Source organism: Suncus etruscus, chromosome 3 (assembly GCF_024139225.1).
Source record: "Suncus etruscus isolate mSunEtr1 chromosome 3, mSunEtr1.pri.cur, whole genome shotgun sequence".
Taxonomy (NCBI): domain Eukaryota; kingdom Metazoa; phylum Chordata; class Mammalia; order Eulipotyphla; family Soricidae; genus Suncus; species Suncus etruscus.
In genome coordinates this window covers 110,836,726-110,851,185 of record NC_064850.1, presented here as the reverse complement: position 1 = coordinate 110,851,185, position 14,460 = coordinate 110,836,726, and the positions used below count along the sequence as shown (strand labels likewise).

General features: G+C 50.0%; 1 protein-coding gene across 1 annotated transcript in view; it reads left to right on the top strand.

Annotated features, from left to right (window-relative positions):
* The window catches only part of FHIP1A (FHF complex subunit HOOK interacting protein 1A), a 90,410-nt gene extending 82,160 nt beyond the window's left edge, over positions 1-8,250 (top strand). Inside the window, exons 10-12 of the mRNA XM_049770192.1 lie at positions 5,050-5,228; positions 5,860-5,998; positions 7,997-8,250. Coding sequence (XP_049626149.1) covers positions 5,050-5,228; positions 5,860-5,998; positions 7,997-8,250 — 572 coding nt within the window. The remainder of the gene's footprint in view (positions 1-5,049; positions 5,229-5,859; positions 5,999-7,996) is intronic.
* The last annotated feature ends 6,210 nt before the right edge of the window (positions 8,251-14,460 follow it).

Genomic DNA, 14,460 nt, shown 5'->3' with positions numbered 1-14,460 from the left:
GTCTCACCATGCAGGTGAGATTAGCATATGATGTTGGGGGATGGGTAACAGTGGTTGACCCTTATTCCATCCCTGATACCAAGTGTGTTTCCCTGAGCAATCAGTAGCAATCCCTGAGTCAGTAGCAATCCCTGAGCACAGTCAGGGAGAGCTCTCAGCTACTGCCCAGAAAACCCACCAGAAAATAGAATGCTATTTTGTTAGGTCTAGAGAGAACTTAGTGTATTGAGCGCATGCAGGAGGCCAGGGTTGGACCCATGGTCCCCAGAGAAACCACTGGGGCAACCACCACTACAGAGCCAGGAGCAGCACCTGAGTGTTGTCAGGGATGGCTCCAAAACAAAGACCAGAACTAGAAGGCTGAGTTCCTTATAAAGGGATTTCACCCCTGGGAAATAGGGAAGTTGAGAAAACTACATGTCATGGCAAAAGCTAATACAATTCTTCTTCTTCTTCTTCTTTCTTCTTCTTCTTCTTCTTCTTCTTCTTCTTCTTCTTCTTCTTCTTCTTCTTCTTCTTCTTCTTCTTCTTCTTCTTCTTCTTCTTCTTCTTCTTCTTCTTCTTCTTCTTCTTCTTCTTCTTCTTCTTCTTCTTCTTCTTCTTCTTCTTCCTCCCTCCTCCTCCTCCCTCCTCCTCCTCCCTCCTCCTCCTCCCTCCTCCTCCCTCCTCCTCCCTCCTCCTCCTCCCTCCCCTTCCTCCCTCCACCTCCTCCCTCTGTTCCCTCCCTCCTCCTCCCTCCTCCTCCTCCCTCCTCCTCCTCCCTCCTCCTCCTCCCTCCTCCTCCTCCCTCCTCCTCCTCCCTCCTCCTCCTCCCTCCTCCTCCTCCTCCTCCCTCCTCCTCCCCCCTCCTCCTCCCCCCTCCTCCTCCCCCCTCCTCCTCCTCCTTCCTCCTTTCTTCTTTCTTCTTCTTCTTTCTTCTCCTCCTCCTCCTCCTCCTTCCTCCTTCCTCCTTCCTCTTCTTCCTCTTCTTCCTCTTCTTCCTTTTTCCTTCCTCCTCCTTCCTCCTCCTTCCTCCTCCTTCCTCCTCCTTCTTCCTCCTTCTTCTTTCTTTTCTTCTTCTTCTTCTTCTCCTCCTCCTCCTTCTCCTCCTCCTCCTCCTCCTTCTCCTCCTCCTTCTCCTCCTTCTCCTTCTCCTCCTTCTCCTTCTCCTCCTTCTCCTCCTCCTTCTCCTCCTTCTCCTCCTTCTCCTTCTCCTCCTTCTCCTTCTCCTCCTTCTCCTTCTCCCTCCTTCTCCCTCCTTCTCCTTCTCCTTCTCCTCCTCCTCCTCCTCCCCCTCCCCCTCCCTCCTCCCTCCTTCCTTCTCCCTCCTTCCTTCTCCTTCTTCCTTCTTCTTCTTCCTTCTTCTTCTTCCTTTTAAATGCATCATGTCTTGCAACTGCTACACCTGGGAGCCAACACAAAAAAACAAGCCTGAACTCTGCATAGGTCATTTTGACCAACCTGCCATTTTAATCCTTTGGGACTTGGGCCACATATGTTCTTTCTTTTTGGCCATGAACCAGGTCGTTCTCAGACTTTCCAGTGTGGTGAGGTGTCTCCAACTTCTGTCTCCATAGACTGCTGGCATCTGCAGACATGGGCTCATTTCTTGTCAAAATAATTGTGTCCCATGGCTTGAGTCGACTCTGTTCACGCTGTGCCATTCCTTAGCATCCATCAGACTCCAGGATTGGCACTGATGAACCAGTGAAATGAAGGAGTCTGATGAGTGGCAGGATGGACATTGTGGTTTGAAAATGAAAATGAAACTGTGATGGCAGCAGCAGGACACAGACATACCCACACACCCATTTCCCTGGGCCCAGGAAGCAAGCTAGTTTGTTAGTTAAAGTCTCGACTCTGAGGATCATTAGCCTGGGTGAAATGTCTTGACTTTTGTTTGCTAGTTGTGTGCACTGAGCAGCTCACCGCTTTTCAAAGTAGGTAAATACTGACCTGACTACCAGAGGGACTGGGAGTTGGTCCTGGTAAGAGCAGAGGCCAAGGACCTAGCTCATGGCAGATAGTATGTCTTACCTGGGGGAGGCCTGAGTGTGATCTCAGCACTTTTAAATCCACAGAAAAGGGTTTAAAATGGGGGGAAGAGCCTATATCAAACACCCCCAAAACACTGTCAGTGTTTTATCAACATTCTTACATAGTAATTCAGCTTCTAATTCATTATCCACACAACTTTTCTGGCATCTGGTACCCCAGGGAACTCTTTATTGAGAGGGGGAGGAACAGCTTGCTGAGGGAGGCTGGTTCTTCATATCCCCATCCTGTTGGATCAAAAAAGGAGGCGATTCTGTTTGTTTTGTGTTCTGCCCACATCTGGCAGTGCTGGGGGCTGCTCCATGTGGTGCCTGGATCAAAGCTGGCCTCCCTGCATGCAAGGCTGTGCTGCAGTGAGCCGTCTCTCCAGCCCTTTCGATTTTTAATTTCTGACTTGACTATTCAGACAGAAGAACTGTTGCTGCTGCATTTCAGACAAGGGCTGAGGAGACTGACCTGTGGCAGTACTGGTGGGAGTAGAGTGGGATCTAAGATTGACTGGAAAGTTCAGACTAGATACTGGAGGCAGGACTGAAGGGGATCCGAGACATGTGAGCAGCAGGGAGGGCAGATGGGCTGCATCAGTCCTTAAAATTGAGCCTTCCACGATGAGGGTGTTTATCTGGTTTGGAAGAAGATGAGGGTGTGGTGAGGTATTGGGGGGGGGGGCAGAGGCAGCACCTAGCCCCAGGCACATCCATGGCTCTGGTCCATGGCTCACTTTCTGATTTCAGCATTTCCACTCTAGACTTCAGTGAGTTATTCAGTGAATCTTCCATTTGAGTCTTCAGCAGACTCAAACATAAAGCACATTATTTAATTAATCTGGCAACTCATATTAATCAAAGCTGTGTTTTAGAGGCTTGATATCACTGATGTGCTAGCCTTTGTAGACCTATGGCCTATGGATTTTCCTTACTTTCTTTTTTTTTTTTAAAGCTAAACAAAACTTTATTCCATTAGTCACAAGCCCTATACTGACTGGTCAGGGCCATCTCCCAGAGAAGATGACCACACCCAAGGTCACAAGTCAGATTATACAGGGAGGGAATGCATGGAAGTTATAGCTTCTGATCTTTAAAATGGTTATTCTATATCATCTTCTTCTAGATTATTCTTCTTCTAGATTTTTTTCTAGATCTCTAAAATGTCTACAGTACCTTCCTATTGCTCCTTTGTGTCCTTTCCAGATAGACTACCTGGTATGGCCAGGTACCTTGGGGAGGTGTTAAAACAGGCTTGAGAAAGCTTAACATGTGGCTTACAACATGTGGTCCTTACAAAATGGCATTCCTTCTTCTTTAGAACCCAGGGCTCCACATTCCCTTCTCTTCTTTTCCTTTCTGAAGCAGTCCTTGCCACGCCATTCCATGTGCTAGAAATTGCTGCAGAATATTCTGGAATTTAGAAAGGATTGAATTTCTTTCACTGCATATGCCTGGGAAATTGTCTGGACTGACCTAACCCTCCATCATTCAGTGAGAAGTGGGAAGCCTCAGCATTCCTGTCTCCACTGCAGTGCAAGCTGGGGAGGGCTGGTAGCTGCAGCGTCTAGTCACAGCTGACCATGGAGGCTCAGGACCTTGTTGACTCCTGTTATACATGAACGTTCTGGCAGCTTCTTTCACCACCCTTGACTGAGTTCCCAGTGTTTGTCCCCTTGGAAAGGAGACACGGGCCTGGCCAAGGAAGCAGTGGTGGAGTGGTGAAGGAGGGACAGGCTGGAGAGTAGGCGCTGGCAAGTACCTCTTTAGATCCTTCCAGGCTCATCCTGGCCTGTTCAGAGGTGACTGGAGCCTTGCTTGCTGGGTTGCTGCTGGAACCTAGCTAGCTATGTCCTGGTGCTTTCCCACATGAGTGTCTAAGGCTAAGCAGTTTTGCAAACTCTCAGGGATCATGCAGAGCCCCTCTCTGCTTCATGCTTGGCTGTGGGGGAGCTCTCCCTCATTCTGAAGGGGCTATTGAGGCTAAGGTTTGTCCTAAGGGATGCCTCTGACACCTCTGTTCCTGCCACACTTCTATGGTGCTGGCTGCTCTGGACATATGGTGCCTGGCTGTGTTCCGGTTTTTCATGGTGCTACTTCCTTGCAAGAACTCCTTTATGGCCCACGCAGCTGTCACAGCCAAATCCCGCCACCCTGAGGCCTGTGGCAGGAGCTTGCCCACAGTATCCTCACTGCTTTGCTGAGTGGCCATCTCTGTAGTCAGAACAGAACATCTTCAACTCATTTCATTAATGCCAGGTTAATTTTCTTGATTTCTCTCCATTTTCAGCAGACTTAAACATAGAGCACATTAATTAATTAATCTGGCAACTCATATAAATCAAAGCTCTGTCTTGGAGGCTCGATATTGCCATTGAGCTGGCCTTTGTAGTCCTATGGATTTTCCTTTCTAAAGCAGCCTGTGCCACACCAGACTAGTATCTTGTGCCTAGTCCCTTCTTTCTCATCTAACAGTGACAGCAGGCGATGGAATAAGTGCCATGTGGGTTGTGGAGGCCCCAGCCTGTTCCCGGGGTGCCTTTCTTGCCTGCTGCTTCTATGCTAGACCTAGATGCCACCGTCTTACTCTTGTGCTGGTTGCAGACAGGACTTTCTGACTTGGCAGGTGGCCAAGTGGTGAATGCAGTTGACACGTGTCTCTTAGGGTCTCTGACATTGGCACGAATCCCTGAGCCTGTGGCATGGGGAGAGGGCTAGGTTAGGCGTGCTGTGGGAGCATTCACAGGCTAAAGAAATGCAGAGGGGAAAGACAGCAGGGAAAAGTCAGTTCTCAGGCTCACACTTAATAAGCTGTGTGTGGTTTGAGCTCCCTCAGCCTAGGCTGTTTCAACAGTCGGTGGCTCCTTAGGGTTTGCTCCACAGCCTCCTCCTCTGCTCCCTCTTGGGGCTGACAGCTGCATGGCGCCTCAGTCTCAGGCTGTGTGTGGCTGATCTGCATCTAGTGGAATGTGCTGGTTGGGGCGCCAGAGGGACAGAACTGTGGCCCTAAAGCCCTGTTTTCTGCCTGCAGGCCCATTCATCAGTGTGGTCCTGTCCAAGTTGGAGAACATGCTGGAAAATTCCCTGCACGTCAACCTGCTGCTCATCGGCATCATCACCCAGTTGGCCAGCTACCCGCAGCCCCTGCTGCGTTCCTTCCTGCTCAACACCAACATGGTCTTCCAGCCCAGTGTCCGCTCACTCTACCAGGTACACGGCTGAACCTTGCCAGTCATTGCTCCTTCCCCTGGCATGTATTTTCATGTTCTAGAAAGAACCCTTTACTTCTATTCATGTTCCCGCCTGTTCCAGTTCTCTCATGTAGAGAATGGTTAGTGGCAAAATTTCCATCTAGTTTGGTTTTTCAAGGTGACCTGGCCAAGAACAGTTAAGAAAGTGCATAGGTTGGGCCGGAGAGATAGCATGGAGGCAAGGGGTTTTGGCTTGCATGCAGAAGGACGGTGGTTCAAATTCCGGCATCCCATATGGTCCCCTGTGCCTGCCAGGAGTGATTTCTGTGCGTAGAGCCAGGAGTAACCCCTGAGCACTGCCCGGTGTGACCCCCCCCCCAAAAAAAAAGAAAGTGCATAGGGGCCTGAAAGGCAGTACAGTAGGTGTGGCGCATGCCTTGCACGTGGCCAATCCCAGTTAGGTCCCTAACACTGCTCGGCCAGGGGTAACCCCTGAGCAGAGACCAGTGGCTGTGTCTCCAAAGCCAGAAAGGAAAAGGAAGAACACTCATTCCTCTCAGAGTAGTTCCCTCCTGATGTAAAGCTGAACCCAGAAGAAAACTGATAACCCAGAAATCCCTCAGGAAGCCTGATCTTGGGCATTTTGACAGGTGCTCGCATCTGTGAAAAATAAGATTGAGCAGTTTGCCTCTATGGAGAGAGACTTTCCGGGCCTCCTCATCCAAGCCCAGCAGTACCTGCTCTTCCGTGTGGACATGTCTGACCTAACCCCCGAGTCACCCACCAAAGGTAAGCCAGGATCCTGTCACCTCCTCCTTATCTTCTAATGTATTTTCTTTTTCTTTTCTTTTCTTTTTTTTCTTTTTTGGTTTTTGGTTTTGGGGCCACACCCGGTTGTGCTCAGGGGTTACTCCTGGCTGTCTGCTCAGAAATAGCTCCTGGCAGGCACGGGGGACCAAATGGGACATCGGGATTCGAACCAACCGCCTTTGGCCCTGGATCGGCTGCTTGCAAGGCAAACGCTGCTGTGCTATCTCTCCGGCCCTTCTAATGTATTTTCTAATGACACCACCTGGGCATAGATAGAGAGGAGAAAGTGAAAGAGGAAGATGGAACCTGACCTTGATCAGCTCCAAGGCCCAAGGCAGGTTCCTCAGCCTCCAGCATGTAGCAGATGCTCAGAGGCTGCTCAGAAGGGAGCCAGGATGGGGCTTGGTGTGAGTGATGCTGTTTGGGTAGGGAGGGCGCCGATCTCAGAATCTTCACATTCAGCAGAGGGGAGACCCCTGAGAGATCCAAGGACATGGCAGAGGCTATTGCTGGTGAATAAATGGAAGGAAGCAGGATGTGGGATTACTTTTGGGGTCAGGAAGCCAACAGTGTGGGCACAGCCTTGGCATCTAGAGGGGTGAGTCTGTATGGGCCAATGCTGTCTAGTGGCACCATGTGCTTGGAATCCTCACTCTACACTTTCCCAGGTTAGGTGAGGACCCTGATGTCATGTCAGCAGCAAGGAGGGGCAGAGGGTCTTTTATCCTCAGTTCTGGGGCCTTATGGCGTATATGGCATAGACTAGGATCTGGATCTGCTAGGGAGCAGCAGTCAGAAGGATTGGAGTGCAGGTGCTCCCTACAACTGTCAGTGGGCCCCAGTGATATCAGATGGGTCCTCCCTATTGACTGGACTCCTCTGAGTTTCTTCAAGTGAGGCAGCCAACAGCAGAGAGATTCCAGCAACTTCTCCGGTTCATAGCACATGCTGTCATGTGTTTGAATCTGGAAGGATATTTAAAGCAGCAAAGTGGAAGGTTCTTTTTTTTTCTTAACACTAAAGACTATAGTAGTGAGATGTGGAATGTACTATAAATGTCAAGAATTTTTAGTACCGTAGTTAAGCAACACTTTGGGAAGAGTGTTGAAAAATGGGATTGAATTCTAAGTAGTAGCCAAAATAATGAAGAGCTTGAGGATAATGATTTATAAGGAGTAACAAGACTGCTTGAGTAGGGGAAAGAAGGCACAAATAATGCCTCTAAACACAGAGGAGGCTCTAGTTATCCTATAAATGGAATTTAGGAATTAAATAAATTTAATTAAAAAATTAAATCAAGGTTTCTTGGTAACCTGGATTGGATAAAGATGTAAACCCCTTGAAGATGTTCAGAGTTGGGCTGCTACCCTCTTTAGATGACCTGAAATGGAACATTCTAGAAGCCTTTCTAATATGGAAGTCCCTTTTTTGCCACTGGCTGCCCACACTGGCCTGGGAATGGCTCAAGTTGTCTCCAGAGGCACCTCTACTCAGTTTTTCCCTGCCAGCAGTGAGATGCAGGGGAGGGTCCCCAGAACCCCTGGAGGCTGGAGAGCACCCTGGCAGGGTGAGAACCCTGGAGGAAATGAGGGCAGGTGCTGCCTCTGTGAGTCTTGAGGAACCAGGGCTAAGCTGCTCGTGGATGGTGGCCTGAGCTGCCATTATATTTCCCCTGGGGTACAGAGGGGTTTCCAGTAAATGTGTGTCCTAACTCATTGCTGGAATATAGTTATCATGTTACATCTACTCAAGTGGGGTTCTGGGGGGTCCGTGTGCCCTAGGCTGCACCTCAGACCATAGTCTGTTATAGGAACCAACCCCCCTTCACCAACTTCACCAACCCCAACTCTCCAAATCAAAACAAGCCCAATCCATCACAGAAAGTGGGCACAGAAATAAGAGGGGCCCCTGTGTCACAGGAGAAGGTGGGCACCCTCAGCTCTGGTGATTCTTCTTACATGCTTTCTTCTGTTTCAGATTCCACTCAGGAGGCATCCCGGATGGGAAGTGCCAGGGCCCTTTTGGATGGCCCCCCAAGAGTGCTTCAGCCCTTCCTGAGCAACCGAGCCAAGGTGGTGGGGGCGCCGCCCTGCCTGCCCCTGCCAGTGCGAAACCCCATGCTGGCGGCTGCACTCTTCCCTGAGTTCTTGAAGGAGCTGGCAGCCCTGGCACAGGAACATTCCATCCTGTGCTACCCACTCCCCAGTGGCTACGAGGATGCCTGCTGTTAGGACAGGCAGGCCCAGGGCCCAGTGTCCGACTGAATGTTAAACACAAAGCTGCTCACGAACCTATGATATTTCCTGACAATACTTGATTTGCAGGGAAGGAGCCGCCCTCGGACAGCTGGGGTCTCCTCTGGCAAAGTTTCTTCTGCCGATTTTCCCCAAGTGGTTCGGTGGTTTGTCTCCCATCCCCCGTGGTCCCTCTTCTTGCCGCACCTGTTACGCCAAGTGAATCTGAGGGTTCGGCGGTTTCCAGAAGTGCCTCTTGTCAGAGGGCCACTCCTCACCAGCCTGGGGAGACCACACCCCCGCTCCAGTGCCTTCTGTGTATGGAGTCCTCAGTGGGAGATGGGGAATAGAGAGGGGAGCCTCTGCCTCCAGCCAGGTACATGTGTCCCTCAAACTTGACTGCTCTGCCCATAGTCATTGTGATGGCTTGGGCAGTCCCCACAGCCTCCACTTCCTGGAAGGAAGTGAGATCCAGCAGGAATTTGGAATGTGGGGACACAATTTGAGGGCTTCAGATCCTAGTGGCTCACAAGCCCCATCTTGAAAATTGCCTTATTTTCCTAAGACTTGCACCTCTCAAGTTAGGACCGTACCTATGGTCACTCTGGGTTTCAGGAGTTTCATCAGATGAAGAGAATGTGGCCTCCTGGACATGCTCAAGGGGCCCATCATGCCTCTGGGTTTCGGGTGCCTGGGTGGCGTGGGTGTGGACAGTAAACTCAGCCCAGCCTGTCAAAACACTGGAACAACTCATCGGCCTGGTATGTTTTTGTTCACTGTTTCTAGTATGTTGCACTTTGCAGAGATGCTGGGACTGTCCAGCCTGTGGGAGACAGGGATGTCAATGCCAGTAGGTCACAGGGGACCTTGCAAAAGCAGGTGCCTGCTGGGGCCCCCCTCCACACGGCTCTGCGCCTTCTGAGTAATGGGATTCATTAGACACCTGGCATGATGTATTAGTGCCTCCGATGCTTTGCAGCCTCCTCTACGAGGAGTAATTGTACCAGAGCCAGAGCGTACCCCGCAGAGAATCACAGTCCGTCTGTTTTTGTGACTTTAGCCCCACTTTAGGAGGGAAGGAGGATGGGCCAGATGTCCCACAGGCTCTGTTCTCCTGATGGGCAGTTCAGCTTAATTTTATTGACCCTCAGTGAAGGAGGGCAGGGATGAGCTGAGGCCATCTAAATATTTGGGGTCTTGCAGCAGCTTTTTTTCTGAGACATTGGGTTGGGGCCCTGGAGATCTTGGCCTCTTTTGTGGCACCTTGGCCCAGCAGGAAACCAGAGAAGCCTACTGGTTTTTCCATTTCTGACTTGAGATTTGTTGTCTTGAGAAATGGGCCACCCAGTTGGAGGGTGGCAGAGGTCTGAGGGCATGTGGCTCAGCAGCCTGACCCTCCATTGTTCACACCCCATCATGTTTGTGTTCTCAGGAGACAAGGGGCTGCAGGGAGAGAGTCGGGGGACAAAAGGGGATGATGCTGTCATTGACCCTCCTTGATAACTCTTGAAAAGTCTTTTTTATCTTTCAACTCCATTTGCCAGGGGTACCCAATGTTCCTGTAACTTCTGGAAACTTCTTTGCTCTTGGATCCAAGGTGCACCTCCCTCCATTTCTGGTGTGTAGGGGGTCCTCTTTTTGGTGTCCCCATGGTTCTACAGAGAACAGATGGGGCCGTGGGGCTAGTGTCCTGGGGAGAAATGGACTCTGCAGTAGTCAGGAAGTAGCGAAGGGAGCAGGATCTGGGTTGAGGAGTGACAGTCTCAGCCCAGGAGAAGCCTTGCCCTGCCCTTTTCTCCCACTGCTCTGGGAAATATATACCTGGGATCCCCGCAAGGCACTACTATTTTAGAGGGTTTCCCCGTGTGAAGCTGGAGAATGAGCAGGGAGTCATGTGTTGTTGGGTGACTGACCATGGGGTCCTTAGTGTGGCACTGGGATGGGGCAGACGGAACCGCGCAGGCCGGAGCTAGCATTGGGTTTCCAGCCACAGGGAGCATGGTGCTGCCTAGGAGATGTGGATATGTGTGGAGTGGGGGTTACTCTTGCAATTGTGATGACCCCATATGTTAAGTCTCTCACAGAGTAGAAGGACCAGGGGTCCCTATCCACTGTCATCAGTGAATAGGTGAGACCTTTGAGGAGCACTTACAAAAATAATGAGTTTGGATGCCAGAATGATAGTGTGTAGGGCATTTGCCTTGTACACAGCTGACCCAGGATCAATCTCTGGCATCTGGTATGGTCCCCCAAGCCTGCCAGGGGGTGTTTTATGAGTGAAGAGTCAAGAGCACCGCTGGGTGAGGCCCATAAACCAGAAAAGAAAAAAAAAAAAGCTTTTGGGGAGAAATTGAGAGATTGGACATGTTTAAAAATGGGGTCTCTGAATAAGGACCCTTTTCCATGCAGTGGCTGGAGACGTCTTCCCCTGCCTATGGCTGTGGTGCTATTTCACTCCCTTCAGCCTTTCCTTCAGAGTAGTCCTCGTGACTGGAGCCCCTGCGCCCCCCCAACCCCCCCCCCCCCCCCGCTTCTGGAATATCACCTTAGACCCTGAACTAAGTGGGTGAGTTCTAAAGGGGGCGAGGAGGCTTGAAGCTCCAAGTCTGTAAGGATACCAGGATGTTGAAGACTGAGATTTGGGGGGACAGTAAGATAGTCCAAGTGTTTAAATCTCCGGCATTCCATATGGTCCCCTGAGCTCTGACAGCAGTGATTCCCTGTATGGAGCTAGGAATAAGCCCTGAGCACTACTGAGTATGCCCTCTGCCCCTCACCCCCATTGAAATTTTTGAAATGGCCAAAATTTTCCAACCACAAACTTTCCAAGGTGGGATTGGGGTAACTGAATAGTTTCCTGATTCTGATTCTGACCTGGCGATGGAGGAGCAGCCCTTGGGTCCAGCCTTTTCTTTCTCACCTGGCTCTTCCTTGCTGGGTATTGGGAGATTGGGAAACCACCCCGGGTTCGCATTTTAGAAAGTCACTTGGCAGTGCTGGGTTGGAACCAGGGCCCCTGCTCAGTGTCGGGAGATTAGGTTGGTTATGCTCCGGGCAGCACTCAGCCCTAGTCATTGGCTGTCATGGGAAGCAGGTGACACTGATGGTTTTGAATCATCCTCAATGCTTGAGAAGGGGAGACAAGATATGGGGGTGCTATTCACAGAATGCAGCCAGTTCTGGCCCACCTGGGCAGTTAGGACCTGGAGTTGGACTCTGAGTGGTTCTGATCCACAGGGCACCAAGAGGAAGGTCCACATGAACCACCTACCACACAGATGCAGTGTTTGGAAACATAACATGGCAGGTTGGCCATGCAGACACTGGGGATACCCAGCCCTGGCCCATATGACTTGCTTCCGTCCTGCCAGCTCTTGGGTCAGCATATACTAGAGCAGTGGCTGCTCAGGCTCCTCTCCAGGACCGCTGGCCAGTCCCTAAATCACATCCGCTTATTCCAGCAAATTACAGTAGGGACCCAACACTGTCCAACGGGTTTCACACCCTGCTTAAATCACATCATCAAGGAAAATATCTGAAGGGAATGGAGCCGACTCTTTTATTCTTTTTCTGAATGACCATCATAAACCTAATGTTTTAGAAAGAGCTCTCAAAAGACTTGAGAATTGTTTTTGGGATCATTTGGCCTCTGCAAATCCTCTCTAGAGGATTATTAGGCCATTACTTGTTTTGGAGGACAGACAATCTGGCAGCTCATTAAGTGGGAAAACAGGGCTTTAAGCAAAAGATTTGGGTGAGGATCTGGAGGGAAAGGACAGAAATGGGGTGCGGGGGTCAGATGGAGCTTTGGTTTCTTGGCCTCTTGCTTAGTAGGCTCTGAATGCTGCATGGGGGGGGGGGGTGTTTTGGCTGCAGTCAGCCTTCCCGGTATAGGTGGCTACTGATTTTATTTTTTTGCCTGATTTAAATGCACAACCTCATGGACCCCCACCTGGGGCTGGCATTAGAGAAGTATTTCTGGGACCTATAATCTACTGTATTGTTTGACGAGACAAAGAAACTCCTAGGCCAATTTTCCGTGGCATGTTTCAGAGGCTTCCCATTGGCACTTGCATGATCAGCTGACTGGATCGAGTCAAGGAGAGCAGGCCTACCCCTCAAGTCCGCTTCTCAGACCCCCCAGAGACTAGAGAGGGATTTAGTTATGAAAAAGCCCATTGGTCGTTGCTAACTCTTCTGAGTAAGGGAATGAGAGAGGATTAGCATGGTAAGAGGCGCCATTCATAATGTGGGGTCAGTTCTGTTGACCAATAATCCACAAATGCATTTGCAAGACTCAGTGGAAGCAGCATGGTGGCAGTTCTCACACTATCTTTGCAGTGGGTGTAGGCACTGGGTCTTCAGGATGGACTCAGTGACCTTTTCAAAGTAGAATCCTTGAAATGCTACTGCTACCTTCGGTAGAAATGAAAAAAAAAAAAAAGTAAAACATAGGTTGCTGCCATAAATGATACGTTGACTGGACCAACAGACTCTCGAAGTGTTCTGAGATAGATTTCACACCCTTCTGACCACCAATAGCTATGTTGGAAAGGGAGCAGGTCAGAGCTCAGCAGCAAATGAAGTAAATGCTTTTCTGTGGGCCACACCTTGAAAGAAAGGAAGTTTACCTTGAAGGTGAACTGTCTTCAAGACCCAAATGCCCCAATTTAAAAGCTTCAGTGTTGGAAGCACCAGGCTCGTTGAACAAAGGGCCCCCACACAGGCTGCCATTGATTTTGCTTCACAAATGTAATGAGCTTTTACTGAAAACTTACTTGGTACCTGGCAGCTTTCTGCTGGCTGAGCTGACATCCAGTCCCCCTCCCAGAACCAGGCAGCCAGATTTCTGTGGGCCACACCGAGCAGAGATTTCCAGCACTTTCTTCTCCAAGACTATAGGTGTGTGGGTTCCAGTGACAGATGGCGGTGGCCTCACCTATGGTGCCAATTCATACATTTTAATGAGATTTCCCCTGCATAGTTAAGAACCAGGCAAAAATTCACACACATACTGAAATCGTGTTTAAAGCTGTATCTCCCAGAGCAGAGCACTGTCTCGTGAGTCTCAGCGTCACACAGTGTTGGAGCATCAAGTCAGGTTCCAAGGAAGATATTTGTGCTGAGCCCTGTGTTACTCTGATTAGCAGTGAGGACAACCCAACAGTCTGGATTTCAGGGTTTCCTAAATGGGCATTTTTATGATGGGCACTTGGCAGAGGCCACTGTAGAGATTGTGTGTTTCAATGAAGGTATTATTCTTCTCTGGAAACGATCATTTGGAATAGTTTATGCTTGACATAAAAGTTCAGGTAAACAGTTCTGGCCCCCAGCCCTTTCAAACTGATTATAAATGATCTGGAAAGTTCCCTAATGGCCCACCCTCCACTCTTGCTGCAAAGTTGGATGACAAAGAGCCAGAACTTTGGTGAAAATGGAGTTTGCACAACAGAACAGAATCCTTAGTATTTCTTGCAAAGCAGCGAGGGTGCTGGGTTGAAAGTTCAGGTTGCCTTTGCCCAATGGGAGCTCGCTGACTGAGAATCTTTCTCTGAAGCAGAAAAAGGAGGTGTTAGAGAGGAATTGACCATCAGGCCTGGCAGTTGATGGTGGTATAACAGAATGTGGGGCCCCGAAGTTCCTGGGTGATGTGACAGCTCTGGCCATCCCAGTCACTCTCTTGACAAAACTGCTTTGGGAACTGAGTAAGCAGGTTACAAGTAAGTAACCTTGTATATCATGGCCCTGGTTCAAATCCTTGCATCACTTATGGTCCCTAAATTCTGCTGGGTGTACCCACCCAAATAACTGCTTTCACCTCCATATGCTGCTTCTGCTGCTGGTCCCTGCAGTGGGAGAGGCAGCCAGTTTCTCCCCACCTCTGGGGTCTTAGCAGTGAGTGTGGCAGCACCCCGAGACGCTGAGTGGGTAAAGGAAAAGGTGCCTTTTTCCTGTCCCCCACCCCAACCATGGGGGCACTCAGGTGGATGGACTAGGGCTTCTCTTACTTAGGTCCTGGTATGATGGAAATATGCTTGGCAAAACCAGCTGTGGGCATTGTGACAGTGGCCAAGGCCAGTCCTAGCAGCAGTATTACTGTCAAAGGGGCCCTGCGGCGCTGAGTGACAACTGTCCTTGGCAAAAATGAACGAACGACCTGTTACATTTTCCTTCCTTTCCTATTGGGGCCTTGTCAACTGCACAGTC